Source organism: Dermacentor silvarum, chromosome 7 (genome assembly GCF_013339745.2).
Source record: "Dermacentor silvarum isolate Dsil-2018 chromosome 7, BIME_Dsil_1.4, whole genome shotgun sequence".
NCBI lineage: Eukaryota > Metazoa > Arthropoda > Arachnida > Ixodida > Ixodidae > Dermacentor > Dermacentor silvarum.
This window is the reverse complement of record NC_051160.1, coordinates 153502726-153523125: the sequence shown is the minus strand read 5'-3', so window position 1 is coordinate 153523125 and position 20400 is coordinate 153502726. Positions and strand designations below refer to the sequence as shown.

Here is a 20400-nt window from a genome sequence, read left to right as displayed (position 1 = left end):
CTTCTTTTGAGCTTGTGGGGAATGCGGAATTTCATTTCTGGGCCCCCATTTATGCACTCGCTTGTGTTGACGGTCTGGTTGGGCTTAGTGCTCCAACGTACAATTGCGTATTACGCAACGAAGTAGGGCATTTGTGTCTGTTCGTGAGAATGGAATGCGTACTTCAGTCGCATTATTTAAAGCAGCTTTCGCTTCAGTGTCTGCCTGTTCGTTCCCTATCACACCACAGTGTGAAGGTATCCATTGAAAGGTGATAATATGCCCATTTCTATTTGCATGGTTGAGAACCTCTGCGATCTCTATAGCCATTGAATAATACGGGCCCCGCCTGAGAACACAGTCAATGGTTTGAAGAGCTGGTTTGGAATCGCAGAATATCGTCGATGCGGAGGACGGCTCCTTGGAGAGAAATCGAAGTGCCTCCCGGATAGCAGCAAGTTCTTCGGCAGTTGATGTTGTCCTATGGTCTAGTTTAAACTGCCGTGCGACGAATCATATGTGGAATGACGAAGGCTGCAGTGGAGGCATATGGTGTGACAGAGGCATCCGTATACACGTGTACGGTATCAGCAGTACTTTGCATAAAGGTGACACAACGTAAGCTGCTTAAGGCCAATGGATGCAATGGACGTCTTTTTTGTAATTCCGGGAATCTGCAGAGCAACAAATGGTTGAGGCAGAACCCACGGGGCAATTATCGGAATACAGTCGGGAGAAAATCTTGACAGTAGAATATTCTGACGACGCGATAGAATCCTTGAAAATCTGCAACCTGGCTGTGAGGCAGGCAGCGATGACAAAGGATGGTGTTTAACTCTGGTCAACACGCGGAGGTACAGTTGAAGAGGCTCGCAGATCAAGTATACAGCAATCGGGCAAGCACGAGCTTACGCTATAGTTCCATTGGTTGACGTGCATCGTGGCAGGCACAAACCTGTGCGCAATGCTTGAGCTTGAATGCTCTCTAGCATGCGCACACAACTAAGTCCCTTGCTTGAGAGCGCCGGCATGCTCTACCGTATATATCCTATGAATAGCGCTTGGTACAGTTGGAGTAACGATGACTCCGAAGAGCCCTGTCTTGTTCCTGCAAGCGCCGCGAAGGACGTGAACGAAACTCCTCAGCTTTGACTTCATTGCAGCGACGTGTCTTGACCAATATAATACCCGGTCTATGATTAGGCCAGGAATCTGTGGTGTATTACTGCAGGTATCGCTGTTCTATTAACAATTATGGGATACCTGGTCATTTGTTTTAGCTTGACTGCAATCACGGAACATTTTGGTGTTGAGAGCTGAAGGCCTTGACGCCGCAAATATTTAGCTGTGATTGTCACTGCACGTTGGAGTCTAGCACGCATTTGGCGACGGGTAGCTCCAGATGCCCATATGCATATGTCGTCCGCGTATGCGCTAATCTTTACCGTATTAGGAAGTTCAGATTCAACGCCAATCAGTGTAATATTGAAGAGAGTTGGACTGAGAACTCCCCCTTGTGGAACACCTCGGTGGATATTGTACTGGCCTGTGTCGCCATCACTTGTCGACATGTACACGATGCGGCCACTGAGATAACTAACTATCCGTGCATATAGCCGGCCACCGACGTCTAAATCTTCCAGTGCATCAAGCATTGCATAATGGAGAACATTGTCGTATGCACCCTTAAAATCCAGGAAAACAGCTCCAACTAACCGGCGGCGACTTCTTTCCTATTCAACAGTGGAGACCAAGTCGGTAACACCGTCGATCGAAGAACGGCCTCTTCTGAATCCATTCATTACATCAGGAAATCAATGATTGCTCTCTAGGAACCACTCCATCCTTGACAAAACCATTCTTTCTATTACTTTGCCGACGCAACTGGCTAAGGCGATCGGTCTGTAGGAGGAAAGCTCGTTAGGGCACTTCCCCGGTTTCAGTAATGCTACAATGCGACTGCATTTCCAACTACCTTGGACATTTCCTGACTCCCACGTGGCATTATAAAAAGATAGAAGGATACGCCGTGCTGCTGTGCCAAGATGGCCAGAGTGCAGCGTACGTGATTCCGTCAGGTCCTGGTGCCGATGAGCGTCGGGAAACAGAAATTTCAGCGTCAAGCTCTTGCATCGTAAAAGGTACTTCGAGTCGCTCATCAGGTGATGGGGGCGCGATGGTGACAAGCGACGAACTCACTGCATTAGACGTGTCCACAATAAGTTTACAGTAGTCCTCTGCTACCTCCAATTCGGTCCGGCGTTGATGTAGAGCCACGGCACGGAATGGTTATTATTGTTGTGGAGTTGCCTGAAGACTTCGTGTCACCCGCCAGGATCTTGGATAGAGGTTGTCTTGGGTCTAGAGATCCACAGAATGCCCTCCAACGCTGTCTGTAAAGCTTGTAGACATGACGAAGAACATGTCGTTGAGTTCGGCGACAGTTCGAAAGATCTAACGGTGACTTTGTTCTTCTGTATTGCCGTTCCGCGCGCCGACGGATTGAACGAAGGGCCTTATATTGTGTGTCAACCGATGGTCTGTGTCTCGGAACGCTAACTTCTCTGGTTTTGTCCTGCAGGTCAAATATACATGCAACAACAGCTATTAGCACACAGTGTCTTCTTGCATCATAATCGTTGCATTAAATAGAGCTTGCGCGAATGGTGTCACCTGAAAAATGCATTTACATGTTTCAATGGGCACATTTACTGTGAGATTCCTGCAAAAAGAGGGCAACAATAAGAGAACAAAACCACATGACGGGCTTTGCGAAACTTTAATCAAGAGTGGGGAAAGATCGTGGTCAGTGGAATAGCGTTTAACGTGTCATAGGGTGCTTAGTAATGAGGATGACTGTAGCCATATCTCTTGGAACGTGTCGGCGTCTAAAAATGTCCGGACCGTAAATGTTAAGAAAACAATAAAACACCAAGAGACGAAGAAGCTGTTGCTCCGTGACAAATAAAACAGTAGTCCACCATTTATATTTACAGCACCTAAAGAAACCCTGCTTTCTTATAATTAACTGTCCAGGCCGTGCAATCAAAGCACACAACGTTAGGCCTGTCGAGCTGTGCCACCGTCAATGAGTGAGGGCGTGGTAGCAGATATTACAGTTATCGCCGAATTTATGCCCGAAGGCGCTAGCGGTGTGGTCGAGTGGTCAGTTGCGCGGCAATTTTGCGTGTATCCGCACGTTTCCTTCTTTTTATAGCGAAGCTGTATATGGCTAGAGAATGTCTCTTGTCCGTGAACAAAGAACTATCATCATCAGCAATGGCTTGAACGTCGTCGTCTTCCACAGCTTCTTGGAGCCCGTGCAACCGCGCTGACGCGCTCGTTCCAGTGCTCGCGCGTTCGTCGTCGTTGTCTTCTTCCACAGCTGGCTCCGATTTGCAAAAAACTATCATCGTCGCATCTGTTTCCATCGCAACGAAGCGCGAGTTAGCTGCCGGCTTGGAAAATACAAATTACGACACGATCCAAGAGTTTTGGCGTTAGTTTGGCGTGTCGTCTCAAGGCGAGTACGTGGAGGTGCTTCGTGCAGGGCTCGTACACGTACCGTGCGTCGTACAAGCCCTTGCGATTCAACAAAAGTTGATCGAGCGACTCGCGGGCGGGGGGAGTTGCCATATACGTGAGGAACGACGTAGCCGCTGCCGTCGCGCCGTACGACGTTTCGTCCACCACCCAAGAACTAGAAAACGTGGAGTGTTGTGCCGACATGTGCGGCGTAAAGACCGCAGACGTCCCGGGACGGTCGTTGCCACCATGTGCGTTCGACCTGCCTCTTCCAAGCGCGACGACGAGGACTTTATGAACGACCCCTTTGGATGGCTGTTTGATCCGGCCGACGACGATCAAACTCCTTTTTGTTCTGGTTTTTTTCGTGCCCAGACCAGTTCTGATTTTAAAGGCATGCCGTACCGCAGTGCTCCGGATTAATTTTGACCACCTGGGCTTCTTTAACGTGCACTACAACGCAAGCACAAGGGCGTTTTTGAATTTCGCCTCCATTGAAATGCGACCGCCGCGGCCGGGATTCGATCTCGTGACCACGTGCTCAGCAGCGCGATGCCTTGTCCTCGTCATTGGCGACTTCATCGTGGACGTGTCGCGGCCACATGGCAATTGGTTAGCCCTTGTTTATATGCTTGAACGGTTAGTGCTACAGTGCTACACCGCTCCCAGGGTGCCAATGACCACGAGATGCTCGTGTTTGGACTTAACCTTCGCCAAGAACCTGTCCATCGTCGTCATCGAAGCCTTGGCCGTCTACCATAGCGACCACAGAGCAATAGTAACTTGCATGAAAAAGTAAACAACACTGAGACATTTATGTACCTTCACAGAGTGGAATGGTTCATGAATTTTTTACTACATTTTTATGATCAGTCAATCACTCAATCAACTTTATTTCCTTTGGATAGCAGGAGTACGGGACTAAAAGATTGAGCTGCTTGACGAGGTCCCGACCCCGTTACAGTTGGCAAAACAGCAGGAGAACGGTCAGTCATGCATGAAGAGTCACATAAATCGACGAATATAACATAACATCGCGTAACACTAAAATTTTGTAACAAAGCGCGAAACAATAGAGCTCGTTTTCATAGGCTTGAAATGGCATAACATGAAAAGGAGCGATCGACAAGAAGAGGGACAAAAAATTCGAAAGGATGTACTATTCCTGAAAACAAATGGACTGAGCGAAGTGTTTAATGAGACAATTTTGATTACACGAAGGATCACAATCTTCATGGTTTAATAAGTTTAACAAGGAAGGTAGCTTGTAGGACAAAGATTGTTCATCATAAGTAGTTATAGGGGTGGGTACAGTCCACATTTCTTTGTACCTGGTTAGGCGAGCACTTGTGCTTACTTTTAACTTAGCAAGAATAATTATGGTATCGGTACCATACATAACAAAAGCTTTTGATTTAAAGTCGGATCTATCTGAATTAAAGTCGGATCTTTTCGTTTGCGTTGCTTTTCTTCTGCTCAGTACCGGCATCTCCGAAATAATATTTAAAAGAACAGGGTCTCTGCATGAGCGAGTCATGCTTAAGTGTCGTGGATAAACGTTCAGGTGTACCACAGTGGACGTCATAGCACTTGCGACGAACTGAAAGCGCCCGAAGCCTAGCATACTTGAGGAATTAGCCACAACGGCAGGTATATACGAACGAGAAGAAAGGAAACCGAGGGGCCCTTAGGATATATATATATACAGTAGTAACTGGATTTGTCAATGGGCCAAGTGTGTTTAGAAAAATCAGAAGCACAACTGCGCCGTTATCTTAGGTTTATTTACCCAACAGTTTCGGTCTGTGGACCGACCTTTTTCATATATACAGGGTCTTTCAGCGAACACTTGCCAAAATTCTGAATGTTTACCTGTGGCAGATAGCCCAATTCTAGTTAATGAGCTGGTCTACTCGAAGCGGCGGACATTACTTGCGCAAAAAATTGAAATGCATAATAGATTAATTAATAAAAATTCAATAATTAAGTTTTTAACTAATTACCTGATGGCCCATATTGTAATCTACAAATTGTAGCCGTGGAGTTCGCAAGACGTATCCACTTGGAACGAATTCTCGGGATGGCACCAGTTTCGGGATATTAATTGCCGAATTTTGCGGAGAAATGCATTGGCGTTCCAGTTAATTTTGTGCTTCAATGCATAAAGCGACGTTTCGTTAAGAAACTAACTGGAACGCCAATGCATTTCTTCGCGAAGTTCGGGAATTAATATCTCGAAAGCGGTGTCATCCCGGGAATTCGTTCCAAGTGGACCCGCCTTGCGAACTCCATGCCTACAATTTGTAGATTACAATATGGGCCATCAGGTAATTAGTTAAAAACTTAATTAGCAAATTTTTATTAAGTAGTCGATTATGCATTTCAATTTTTTGAGCAAGTAATGTTCGCCGCTTCGAGTAGACCAGCTCATTAAGTAGAATTAGGCTATCTGCCACAGGTAACCTTAAATAGATTTTGAAAGTGTGCGCTGAAACACCGTATATATATATATATATATATATATATATATATGTTTGTTTGTTCTTTGGTGGTTTCTTATGCTATGATTATATATATATATATATATATATATGGTGTTTCTGCGCGCGTCACGTATTATCTCAGTCAAATTGATCCGGAATGTGGGCAACGCTTGCCTAGCACGTTCACAGGTTTGGAATATCCTGCAGAAAGCATCTCTGCCCTGGTGTACTAATGTTTGGTGCTTTCATAACTCGTGCGGAGATAAATAAGCTTTTTACACCTATGCGCTACGTAACTAATTCTTATTTCTGATTTTTCGCAACAGGTGCGACTCGGCCGGGGAGCTCCTTTTGCCCGCTACCGTAGAAGAAACGTGACCGGTGCTCGCACCACAGGAGCTCATGTCAGTTCAGGTTTCGGAAGATGACCCGATGGACGCCACGGCGGTGGCGAGTCGAACGACACAGAGGGACCGGCTTTGTCTTCCGCGTCATAAGGGCTCTGTCACTTCTAGTCGCCGTGCTCACCGTCATATTCTGGACGCACGCTCTTTATCGATTTTCAGGTATTTCCGATCAAAATGTAGAAGGAGGTGACGCGATATTTACGCCGTCTGCGAAAACTCATTTAACAGCTGCTTTTGTAGGAGCACCTGTAATACCAAACACACCACCCGAGAGCGAGTTATCTCGCCGAGAATTAAGCTCGTCATCATCATCAACAGCAAAGCTCCGCCTGCAGGACACGTTTAAGGAGCAACCACCGAGCGAAGGCGACTGGGTGTCCACCGACGCCTACCCGAGAACAAAGCTGAAGATATTCCTGTACTCCGCGTACTTAGACAACCGCCTCACCGTTCCAGTGGTTCGGGTTATCGGCGCTTACGCCAGTGTCGGCGGCGCCCAAGTCTCGTGCAGACTAGAGTACGCCAACGGGGACGCCAATGTAGTCATCGCCGCACAGAAGACCATTAATGAGAACTGGAAGCTCAAGTACGGCGCGGCCTTTTTCTCGTGTCCGTACTCTGACGATGCGGACAATCCACCACCCATTCGCGTGCGATTGAAGGAGACCTACGAGCTGCAGTGGAGCCCTTCGATATCAGTGTGGCCCCTGGAGACGAGACCTGGCGAAGCGACCGGCCGCTTCGCAGTCTGCGTCAAGCCCCTTCACTACCAGTACGACAGGGCGTCCTGGCTGGCAGAGTTTGTAGAATTCCACAGAATTGTCGGCGTGGACCGCTTCTTCTTCTACAACCACAGTATTGGAACCAACGTAGAGCGTCTGCTACAGGTGTACATAAGAAAAGGCGTCGTCACGAGCCTTCCGTGGAACCTGGATATCAAGTGAGTTTGTGGACAGTCACAAAGAACGTGGGTCTATATTACCACATTTACAGAACTCCTATAAGTGAAGTGCTCCTCCTCCGCACGATCCCTCCAAATATTCATCCGCTGTGCAGACTGGTGCTATATTAATCGCAATTAGCCAGCGGCTTTCTTTAAAATAACCATGGCTTGAGATAGAGCTCACGTTGTGGCATATAAATAAAATAAGAATTTCCTCTCCATCGTTTTTTATTCCATGCGGGAACAGTTACCTACGCTACAAAGCAGTAATCTTACCAGCTTGAAAAGACTGCTCTTTGAATATCCAGTCAGTGCTTTGTGATGAGCTATTGGCGGCCAGGGTAGTGTCATCCCTCCAGCACATGATGCGCGGTTGCAACACTATTTACACTGTATTTGCAAGAGAAGGGCAGCCAGAGTCCAAGATGGCAACCAGCTCGTGCCAAGCCCAGATGCCCATCTTCCCCTTGCTTTGCGCCATGTCTTATAAGCGCCTGTTGTGTCGCAACGCAACCCTCGGCGGCAAAAGCGCCGTCCCGGTGCCGGCACTTCTGCTGTGTTCCAAGGGCATACCTGCACGATACGTAGAAGAGCACTTAAGCGCTTAATGTAAATGTATTTACGCATAGTTAATCATTCGTAAATGTCCTGGCGTGTACGTGAAAAACATAACAAAGCCAGGTAAACGTATGAATGAAATAGAATGTCAACACTTCCGGCGTTTATTTGAAAATACTGAGTAGGAAACAGTGGGCCTCAATAAGTTGCTCGTTTGGCTGGGGTGCTGTGTAGAATGCTTGACATTAAGAAGCCGCCAGTGAAGTAGCGCTATCACTTTAGTACCATAGTAATAACAAATAAACTCAAAAGATCACTTGATGGTCCCACTTTCCAAACGAATACTTTATACATCAGTTATTCAAAAAGAAAAGATGCGACGACGGCACTAAATGCAAGCGGAAATGCCAAACGTGAAGTATAATGCTACTTGTGGCCGTAGAACTTGCTACAAATAAATACCCCACCATTTATTCTCGCGACCTCTGAACAACGGCACCTGGTAAAAGCCACCGACTTACGAGTTAATTCGTAGTCATGCTGTGTCACGCTGCACCACACAGGTGACACCGCAGTAGGCCCACCAGTTTCCCCCTTCCCGTCACCCCCTAAGCGTATCTTAGGTTTTACTCCTCAACAACGCTTTTTTGCACCCCTGAAGAGAAAGAACCAATTACAGAATTCCTGCTGACAGCTTCCCCTGTGACACTGAATGACACCGTCCTTCAGATTGTATTCCTTCCTTATGGTCTCTGTCTATTATTCCTGGTCGATAGGAATAAAGCGTTCAAGAGGGAAAACAGGACTCAGTTTGTCGGGCGCTTGATCATTCATTGCGCCAAATTTTCTGCTTCACGATGTAGCTTCTGACCACTACTGCGGCCTAAATTCTTCGTCAGTAATGTGTCTCATACTGCGTGGTGATGCCACTGTAATATAGTTTTAATCCAGCAGGCTCACCTGCACACAGTGCACCTGTTAACATCAACTAAACTTTGATGTCATTAAGTATTTCTCACTATTCATTTGTGGCTTCATGCCTAAACCAGTACAGAGACCTGTTTCTCAAAAAAACGAAGAGGTTTTCTGCGCTGCTCATTCGTTTCATGAATAACACTGCGCATTGCCGTAACTGCACGAACACATTGGAGTGACCAATGGCGTGCTCTAGTCTGAGAGATTATTGTGATGTGACAATGCATGTTGTTGAACGATTTTTAATTGTGCGTACCATTCGCAAGAAGAAAAACTAAGAGTATGTCAAAGTGCTAAAGTTAAAGATTTCCTGGCGAGAATTTTCTCCTGCAGTATCATATGTATTTCAGAAGTACTGCAGATTGGGCAAGTTGGTGCATCGTATTCTTGTCTTGCTTGAGCGCAACTCAGTTTGAGTAAGAAGGGAAAAAAGGGGGACAGGTGACACGGTGTCACCTGTCACCCTGTCACCCTGTCACCTGTCCCCTTTTTTGCCTTCTTACTCAAACTGAGTTGCGCTAAAGCAAGACAAGAATCATATGTATGTTGATGGTGACAGAAACAATTTAACTTCCCTTTAGGTGGTGATGTTCTTTATAAAGATACGAGTAGATTAAATTTAAAAAATCACAAATGCCTTGCTTTCGACAATGAAATCTTGACGCGTATTTCATGCTAGGAAAGGAAACTGTTTATCTCGAAAAAAATTTGCTTGCGAGTATATCTCAGTTCACTGTTTTTGATAAAGCTCGAAACGTACAAAATAGCAAACTTATTGTTCTACTTAGCATCACATGCATCTGAGACTTCAATGTGGTGTTGCAACTCACGCCGCACTATGTGAATACGTAACAAAGTTACCGAAGGATATTATAGACTACGAGGCCGCTATAACCGAACTGCTATTACGCGTCGTCGTAATTTGTATTCCATACGAAGTCAACTCCTGCTGGGTGTACGCCGGCCTCAGGTGCAGATAACCCAGGGAATGGGCATGCTGGAGTGGTCGAGTCGTTGAAAAACGAACAGTTGTGTTTGAGAACACGTTGTAATTTCGCCATCTACTTTCTGGAATTCATCTTCATCTACCTTTACTATATATTTGAAATATCAACACTATAGTAGCGCCTTCCTGAGCGCCCTTGCGTTATCAAATACGGTTTTCCACAATTATTCCCTGTAGCGTCTTTTAGCAACACTGCAGTGGCAGCTATATCTCTAAGTAAGTTACAGTTGAGCCATTTGCATAGAGGTAGTTATCGAAGGTATCAATGAAATTTACAGTGACTGGGTATTGCTCTGCTTCATGTACTAGTGAGAGAGCCGTTGGAGTTTGTAGATGTGGAATTAGGAGCGGAGGCAAAGGCTACCGCATGCGGCTCCCAGCCATTTACGCAACCTTTACGTTGTGTGCCTCCTCTGCAGGTCACAAAAAGAAATCCGCACCGAAGGTTTGTTCGCAGCGCTGAACGACTGCGTGTACCGCAGCATTCATCATTTCGACTACGTGCTTGTGCTTGACCTGGACGAGTTCGCTGTGCCTAGGAAGGACGACACCCTGCCCGCCATGGTGACGAGACTGAAACGCCTCGCGCCTCGGACGATGAGTTACGTGCTCCTGAACAGTTTCTTTTACCTGTACTGGGAAAACGATACGGCGGCCTATGGAGCTCTGCCGGAGACATCCCCTCTGGAGATCCCTTACCTGCTCACGCAATTCAAGACTAGGCGATCGAGAAAGGTGTTCCGAGTTGGCTCGCGCTCCAAGTACATCGTGCGTCCGGTGGCGGCTGTCGAAGTTGGGAACCACGTCGTCTGGCGATACCTTGGTATGCATATTATGCCACTTTGTTCCTGCATTTACCATGATAATGTAGCTACGGCGCTTGTCCTTTTCTGCTCTTGCATTTTTTCTGGCTGTGCCAGTTTTTGTGTACTTTCCAACTAGCCCAAATATTTAGTCATGGTTTAACACAGTAGCGAAAGCAGAAGATAAGAGACGGCATTGATATGGCCTGCCAGGGGAGCATTCTCTACGCTTCCTTACCTATGTCCTGCTGCTGAAGCGAAAACAATGTCGTAGATTGTCCACGTAAGCGCTCGCTTCGGTGGGAGACTAACCACAGGCAGAGAACCCGCAAGACATCCAGCCCAGTGAATATGTTCTGTGGCAAGATATCTTTGGCACGTAGCGCTGTTTTATTGCTGCCGATATGAGCATTTACGAGATATGAAACATCTCTTTCCCCCTACCGCGCACTCTCGAAATAAAGCACGAAAGAGAACAACGCGGCCCAACTTTAGTAGTGCAGGTAACGCTGAAGATTGGTAACGTAAATGTTAGCGAGAGCGGGGATGTAACGTAGACAAACAAAAAGACTTCAGAATCGTTGCTAGCTCTGCAATGTGAGCGGGAAGAAAAATATAAATAATGCAGTGGTTTGCGGCACGCGCACAGAGGAGTTCCCTGGAGCGATGACAGACGATACCTCGGTACAAATGCAAGGATTAAGCGCTCTTTGGCAATAGTCTCCAGAAGAGTTCTTGCAGTGTTGCCCGCTCAGAACCGCTCGAGTACCAAAGAACGTTGGTCGTCACTAGAAACTGAAGTCGATGTGGGTTCACTATGACAAAGCGGTCTGCAACCAACGTTTACAGATTGTAAGCGCTGGGTGGAAATTGTGGGCCTTCTGTGACAAATTCCACCATTGGCAGCGTGCCAAGCATTGGGTTTAACTTCTTCTTTCTGGGGTTTTACGTGCGAAAACCAGTTCTGATTATGAATTACACCTTGGGTTTAACTACCGTGAAGTGCACAGCGGGCACAGAGTGACGCCGTAGCGGAGGGCTAAAGGATATGTTTAACCACCTAGGTGTCTTTATGAGATGCCTGAACACACGCGTGTAAATGATTTCGCCGTATATTCGAGTAGTAAGGCGTTCGCTGTAGCCAGAAATTAAACTGACGGCACCGTGCTCAGCAAGAGAACGCCATAACTACGAATTCACTGCGATGGGCGACAGTATGTCAATGTGGAGTTATACCATGATAGAGAATATGCGACATTCTGCATGGATGCCTCACCACTGATTTCGTTTAGCCTATGAATGATGCCAGACGGTGCCCTAAATGTGAAAATAAAGCAGACGCTCCCGAAGTGGGGAGCCCATTCTTGTCACCGTGACCTTTATTTACAACATCATCGCTGTATGCAAGTCCCTCTTCGGCTCAGTGATGCCTCGAGTGGAAGGCATCGCTGTATGCAAGTCCCTCTTCGGCTCAGTGATGCCTCGAGTGGAAGGTGGGACACGTTGGGCAAGATGATCTAGTGGTATGGAAAGGGTTATTTCCAGTATTTAAATAGCACTTATTAGGGTCCGTTATTCTGACCTATTTGCCCGCGGCGGCAACTCAGTGGCAAGGGTGTTGCGCGGTTGAGGTCGAGGTCGCAGGTTCAATCTCGGCCGTGGCGACCGCATTTTGATGGGAGCGACGTGCGAAAACGCTTGTGAGCCTAGATTTAGATACACGTATAAGAGATCCAGGACGTCAAAATAATCATGAGTTGCGTACCACCGCGTACCTCATAATGAGATCGAAGTTATGACACGTAAAACCACAGAATTTGTAATTTCGACTTATCGTTGCTGATCGCCCAGGGTTCACCGTCGATATCCATGACTGAAATATGGCTATAATTTATTATTTATTGCTAGGAAATACAATTCGGCATAACCCATCTCACGATGAATGTCGAGTGCAATGCGTTTAGCTATATATATATATATATATATATATATATATATATATATATATATATATATAGTTCGCGGAAGGCGGCCCTCCCTCCTGTCACGCACACACACAAAGGGGCCGTAATCACTGCGGGGCGCCAGCCAGACCAGCAACCACTAGAGACACCCACAGCAAATTAGGGATCCATCCTCCGTTTCGATTAATGCATGGTGTTTCGATTAAGCATGGCCTTTCGATCATCCTTTTTGCACGGGGTGTTACACGCCAATCGTAACACTACCCAACGAGGAAACCCGTCCGTCCGTCCCTCCGTCCGTCATATCAGACGATCGCTTTCAAGATAGGGCCTGCAGCAGCGAGCGAATTGACTTTCGCGCTGCCTCTCGCTTCAACGCGAACAAAGCGGCGAGAACACAGCGCACACGAACCTACCAGCACTCGGCGCACTCTGTCCCCATCACAGATCGCTTTCAAGATAGGGCCCGCGCGGTGCCGGCATACGCAGCTGCCGCCGGTGTACGGTTTACTACGATTGACAATGGTTCGACGCAGATGGATAAGGCACAAACAGCAGTAATGGCACTAATGGCTTATAATATTCGGAACGTCATCAGCGCAACTGGCGCAGCCACCTGCTTGCGTCACCAATTCACCTTGCGCTGCCGTCCGCAGCAGTTCGTGTCGCCGCAGCGGTGTGGTCGGATCAAGTTTCATAACATTCAGAAGGACACCGGGCTTCGTGGAGATGAGCAAGTGGTACAATGCTTACGCATACTTAGACAGCTCTCAGAGGAGTTACTGCGTGATTTTTTTTAATACCATCCCAGCAGTTCACACGTTCATGAACTCTTTGTTCACTTTAACGGCTTGCGACCATGTCTGAAGTAGACTCACCTTCTGTGCGCACAAAAATTTCTATAACCAGCTCCATGATATCGTAATTGTTTCTGCATAGAAGAACAAATTGTGTGATAAAAAAACTCTCTTTGATACATGTATTATACGGCGCTAAGTCTCGGAGGAAAATTATCACTCTTTCGTTCTCCCTCAAAACTGCGTTCAGGATGGCAGTAAATTTTTGTTTACCATAAAATGAAGTGTAGGTAAACTAAAACCCCTCTAAGAGTATGAGAAACATGAGCGAAATATGGGCAAAACCGAAAAACAGAAGGAAATTATGTCAGTAATATTGGCATACCTTCTTTGTTTTGATTGTTTCATAAAATGCTTCTTTCCTTTTTTTAGTGTAAACAAGGATACATGAAGGCAATGAATTGAGTGATCTAGTTTGATCAAAGCAGATTTCATAAACATAGAATTTATCCGATGCTACGCAGGCGCTTTCAAAATTGTTAAATTTCGGGTGCCGCCTGCGGCGTCCTCCAACACCGCCATTGCTATGCTGGCGTTAGAAATCGTAATTAAAACGTAAATTGATTTTGGTAGAAATGTTGAATAGAGTGCGACCGCTCCTCAACAGTGTACTGCCCGTCGTGCTTAAAGAAAAATAGCGAAGAAAGCACGATCGCATTGATAAAATCCTATTTAAAAACATGTTTTCATTGAAATAGATCAGTTATATGTGTGGTACAAACATCCTGCCACTGTGCGTTTACACGAGGCAAATGCATAGGTAGAAACTCATAGTTAATTGAAGCAGCAGTTATGTGCATTTATGTGCATTGCAGAGCTGTTTCATTTACTGTGACCATTCATAGGCGCGCTCCTTCATGAAACGAACATATAACGCACCCTGTTACGTTGCTATGTGGTCGCAAAGTGTTGCTACACCACAGCTAACGACGGTACTCAACGCGCCGATCATTGAGAATACGCCATACCCCTTTTCTGCACAGAATCTGAACTTGTCTTTCCGCCTGACGTGTAAGCCAAATGGTTTGTCCTATAGATAAATTGGCACAGCATACATACCAGAGAATAATATAGGATCCGCCCTTCCCCAGACAATAGCTACGTCTACTGCTCTAAACGAGGTTGTAAAAGGAGGTATGACAGTGTACGCAATGCTGTCAGAAGTATAAAAAAATGTAAGTCGCACCATCTACATCTGACATAAAACAGTCTTCTAATTTAGAAATCTTACGGCAGGTGAATGTAAGATGTAAAGATACTAAAAGCCACTTGGTTCGTCTTCGTTTAACTTCAATGTTCACTGCGAAACGAACGAGGACAACAGAGATGGTCGAAGGTACAGCGCTGTTCATGTCTGCTACTGTTTTTCCTTGTTTATGCTGATGCGAAATTTCAACATTTACTCAGTCACAAAAACTACAAAATGGCCATGCCTTTCTACGCTTCCAGGAGGTCGTCACCAGGCCACCCAGCGCGTGGCACCAGAAGACGCCCTGCTACACCACTACCGCATATGCGAGTTCGGTGGCTTCGACTGCGTAAAGCAACCATCCACAGTGGACCGGTCAGCGTTGCGCTTCAACACCTCGCTCCTCCAGCGCGTGAACAGTGTGTGCGCGCAGGCTTTTCCGGACGGTGGACACTGCCCCAAAGCTCCAGGCCTGGGAAGCCCTTGGTGACTGTGGTAGTAGCGAAAACGTCTCTTACAGCTAAGCAGCAATGCGTGCGCGCCCATAACGTGTTTTGCATATAACAACAGTCGCACAATACCAGAGGATGCGAATTTTAGAACAGATTTCTTATGAAGCAGAGTTTTAAGAGGTAGCGCAGTAAGTAAGGCTGTTTGTTGGCTTTATCCAGTATAAAAGCGCGCACTCCGTAACCGTAGTCACAGTTGGGCATTGCACTGCAACAGTTACGCGCACAGAAAATTGGTGCGTGGTCGGTCTGATTTATTTGCTCGTTCTGCTTTTAGAGCTTCAGGATGAAACCAGAGCTATAGTCCGTCAGAGCGAACTGCACCAATACAATTGAGGTTTTTCCTACTGAACACATTGTTCATCTCGAAATGAGCGATTGCGGCAGAAGAATTGACCGATGGGCACGTTGGCGTATGTTTGCTGTGTAAACAGTTACCCGTCACAGCGAAGCTTGTAGTCAGAACAATGATTAGTTGTACGTCGGCTTAGTTGACGCCGATAAAACGCAGGTACACTTAGATTTTAAAATAATGTACAAACGCGACGTATGTGTGTAAACAAGAGTGACGTTTACAAGTAAAGGCTTGAAGAGAATAGCAGTGGTCGAACAGTGAAGACAGGTTCCGTGGTGGAAACGTGGGCTCCAGTGACATTTCCTGTTCGGTAACTGTTATTATTATTATGTAGGTGACTTCAAGCAATCATGAAAAATTTGGAGGACGCATAAACTTCGCCTTTAAGAGTGGAAAGCGATACCATTCAAAGATCCCTGACTGCTTCTCACGCTTCGCGGCAACTGCAGCTTATGCAAGCGAAATGTTTACCCGGAAACCATGGCCGCGAACGCTATGCACGAAGGCGAGCTTTTTGGATGTTTTTTTTTTCTTTCCTCCGAACGCCGGGGACCGCCGCTGCCGCGGACGCAACACCACCTTGTAACACCATCTGAATGGTGTTGCAAGGAACCGAGTGGGGCGTGGCACTCCCACTAACACAGACCTCAAACGGCAGCGGGAAAAACGGTTTGTGTTTATGTTGCCGGGTAATATAATTATGGTTTCTCGTATATTCAAATTACAATCACACGCTATCATGTCTGTAAGACCTGTATAAGTCGCATTTTACGAATTTGCTGACCTATTTTACTTTGAGAATTTCAATTAGTTAAGTAATGCATTTGCGGCACGCGCAGGGCCTGCGTGTTTCGGTATAATTTTTCTCTACGACACGGAGCCCTTAATGCATTAGTGTTAAAATATGTAGGTACTCTTTACGACGCCGTGATCCAGCGTGCATAGACTTTAATTTAACCCTAAATTTGGTTTAATGCGGTACACGACAGAGTAAGACGGTATTTTGGTGGGCTAGTTGGTGCATACCGACAGGTTTGACCAGCATAACTTTGCACGAGGAGAGAAAATAAAGAAACGAGAACAAGCCCGTCTCTGAAAAGTCACTGTTAACTGTGTCTGTTTTTACAAGCGTGGATTTGCGGCAGACCGTTTTTTTTTTTTTGGAGACCTGGGCTGCTCAGGAGGCATACCGCCGGTCGAGTTGCTTAATGTTTACAGTGAATAATGCACAGGTAAATACAGCACAAAAGCGACAACACAACTGCTGTGTATTTTTGTCATTTGCTGATGTTATTTTTTATCCTCGTACTATTTATAACTACACTGCTTTTCGAGCTGAGGACCTCGCGCGAAACACGCAAATATGTCCACTGCGGCTTAAAATGCGTCTCAGTTATTTGCAATGTACAGTGAATATTCAGCACTTTACGGCACTTTACATTAAGGTTACTCAATTCTCCGCATGTTAAACTGTGCTCTTGACTTAAATGAAAAGGGCGCGAAAGGAGTGTTCACACAATATAGAAATTCGCTTCCCTGTTGCCCCAGGAAAGCACCAGGTGATGGCGGACTCACGTGTTCGTGAGGCGGCACAGCCCCGCGAATATCCCCGCGGGAACGGGGGAGCGTGTATTACCGATCTAGGACACTCCCCAATGACAGGGGAGGGTGCGAGCTCAGCGGTTGCGCGCCACCTTGCTGCTCGTCCTGGAGGGAGGGGAGGCACGTCGAAAACGCCGTCATTGATCATCTCTCCCTTCGTCCCGAGGAGAAGCCACCCGTGTGCAGACCACTATTAGCAATGAGATATTCGTATTTCTCAACATTCGCTCGGAACCTAAAGAAGCTATGTTCACAGGAAGGTAGGAACCAACACTGGCCGATTGAGGTCTCAGTCTGGAATTATCGTCTGGAATTTGCTTGACGAAGACCCCATGTTGAAACTTTGCCTCTAGACTGAGCCATTTTCCGAACACTTGATTCTTTATTGGTTATTGGCAACGTCTGTCAACCTGTGTGTTCTTAAGTATCAAACCGGTTGCAAAGCCAACTAATTTTATCTTAAAATCTGATGCACTCATGTGCAATGAAGAAAGGAATGCAATATTTCCGAGATGCTTTTTACTGTTTACATTGTGAACTACTTTTAAGCACACTGGCTTACTTTTTTGTGCGTGTATGTGTGCATTTCTTCAGGCAAATGTTCTCGTTGTCTAAAATAAAATACCTGCAGACTTCGGCGAAGTAAGGTAGCTTAATGCCCGGTGCATCGGAACTGATTTCTTAAGTTAATTACTGCTGCGTTGACGGTGTATTCGGAAAAACGCGCCTATTGTGAGTACATCCTCGTCCCAGAACAACGTGTCATTTCCGGGAAAATTGGAACCTATTTCCATTCCACATTACCGTTGCCACGTCAGAAGAAAAAAAATGGGCTTTATATAGTACACTTCGTCACTGCATATGCCATGGTGAACCAGGTGTGCTTTATTATGTCTACCACATAAAATGCAATATGATGAATTATAAGAGAATGTTTAGAGCATGTCCCAGACACCTGAGCTTATTATATATATGTTTCTCTTTCAGCGGAATAAATTATCGAAAATATGTTTTTAACCACAATGTATCTGGTGTATTCGTATAAATGCATTGCTATCTCTGTGCTCGCTAAACCAATGAGTTGTCTAGCAGATGAAAGTAGACATTCTGTTCTGACGTACTGTAATAAATATATTGTCTCTCTCGCCATGAGAAGAGCGTTGTGCCTGGCACTGTCGAAGTCAGGTCTAACTAGCGTTGACCTATACTGAAGCAAAATGCTCGAACATGTGTTTTTGTTTAGCTCAGCTCAAATATTGGCCTTCATTGAACACAGGTAAGTAGGAGAAACACGGATTGGAATACATAATTACGGTGCAAACGTATCTCGGAACAAAATGGCTATAGTGTGATATTTCTAAGAAAATGTCAGTGGTGACTCATTTGCTTAAGTGTGTAGCAAAGTGTATTCTTATATTCCCACGTTGTTTACTAGCTCTACATATTAAAGAAAAGCTGATAGCACTGTTTGGAATATAGATATGTGACGTCAGCCAAAGAAATATACCTCACTCGCTATCTATCTACCTGTGACAACAAGCTAGCACAAGCTGCATACGTACCTACACGCTAGCACGTTTCTGTGAAATGCATACTTATAAACGAGAACATAACAGAAAGTGAAAGCCCGAAAGAAAGGAAATTTGTAGCGCTAAAGCGCGTGTCTCGTAAATGGCGTTTTTTATACAGCTTCAATGTAGTGCCCTGCACTTGTTACTTAAATATAACCCATTTTTTTACATATCGTTGGCTAGCGCGACTAGTTTTAGTATCTCACAGATACGTGGAAGCTAGTTATGACACAGTTTTTCTTTTTCACTAGGTACCCCTGCACTTTTCTACTAGACGCATACGCCTTTTCTGTAACTGAACTTGTGTGTGCTGTGCAGAATTCGCACGATTTCGCGCTCAGAGGAGCATTTGTTTCATATTGGAAGATAGATGGCTCAAATTATAATGCTGATAAACCTTCAGTGCGTGCTTCTTGACTGCAACACAGTTTGCGTTCACGCGCACCACTAAACACAGGTTCTCTGACTGTGTAACATAAAATACTGGTAGGTAGGACCAGCACGAAGGTTTTGTGAGTACTTTTCAGCATACTAGATGTATTCGGTCGGACGGAGCTGAAAAAAAGACATAGCAAGATGCAATGCATGAGCTATGCCATGCTAGCGATGTGCCGGTAACACTTGAAATTGAGAGCAGCGCACGGCGCATAGAAACAACATTGATATCTATTTGGCGGGAAGTCCAATTTTTCAAAGCCTGCTGATATTTGGAGGTAGTGCCAATAATACATGTTATTGAACAGGTCATTTTCACGACTATGCTCACCTAGCACACTTATGTAGATCACAACATTGATAAATGTGCCGGGGGTGTATGTGCATGTTTTATTTAATTGTTATTGTGGCCTCTCTGACCCGGTGCTGAGCTAGCGCAGAAATCTTGTGATGAAGGAACTTAAAAGTTCTGTGAAATAATAATTACCCGCAGAACGCATTTTGGCTTTGCCTAAAATGTCACCCACGGAAACGTTTAGCTTAGAAAATATATGGTTTCGTAAGACACCAGCGGGAAGTGAAAAGAGTGTAATTCTAGTTACCCTTGCCAGAGGCTAGGTGTCGTTTGATACCCGACATGGTACATAAGAGACGGAAGACCTGGTACATGGTCCATGTTATGACAGGGTAGGAAAAGAAATGTGTATAATAATTGCATTCTACCCGTGCTAACATGTGGGGCAGAAACTTGGAGGTTAACAAAGAAGCCCGAGAACAAGTTAAGGACAACACAATGAGCGATGGAGCGAAAAATGTTAGGCCTAATGTGAAGCGACAGGAAGAGAGCAGTGTGGATCAGAGAGCAAACGGGGATAGCCGATAGTCTAGTTGACATTAAGAGGAGAACATGGAGCTAAGCAGGCCATGTAATGCGTAGTATGGATAACCGGCGGACCATTGGAGTTAGAGAATGGATAAAAACTAGGTGGGCTGATGAAGTTAGTTAATTTGCAGGCGCAAGTTGGAATCAGCTAGGGAAATACAGGAGTAATAGGAGATCGCACGGAGAGGCCTTCGTCCTGCAGTGGACATAATTATAGGCTGTTGATGATGATGATGGTACATAAGACGTGGCTGAGTCATCCAGTGGAGCGGTGATCCCAGTGCTGCATACAGAGGGTGAGCGTACGCAGCAGATTCTCGAAACAATGACCGAGAGTTTCGCGGTAATTCCGCATG

At 45.7% G+C, this 20400-nt stretch overlaps 1 protein-coding gene across 1 annotated transcript; it reads left to right on the top strand.

Annotated features, from left to right (window-relative positions):
- The first annotated feature begins 6285 nt into the window (after positions 1–6285).
- LOC119458596 (uncharacterized) lies at positions 6286–18167 on the top strand. The gene is made up of 4 exons (XM_037720436.2): positions 6286–7334; positions 10296–10699; positions 14950–15184; positions 17102–18167. Exons 1-3 carry the CDS (start codon positions 6412–6414, stop codon positions 15177–15179), a joined length of 1557 nt encoding a protein of 518 aa, XP_037576364.1. The 5' UTR covers positions 6286–6411; the 3' UTR covers positions 15180–15184; positions 17102–18167.
- Positions 18168–20400: the final 2233 nt, after the last annotated feature.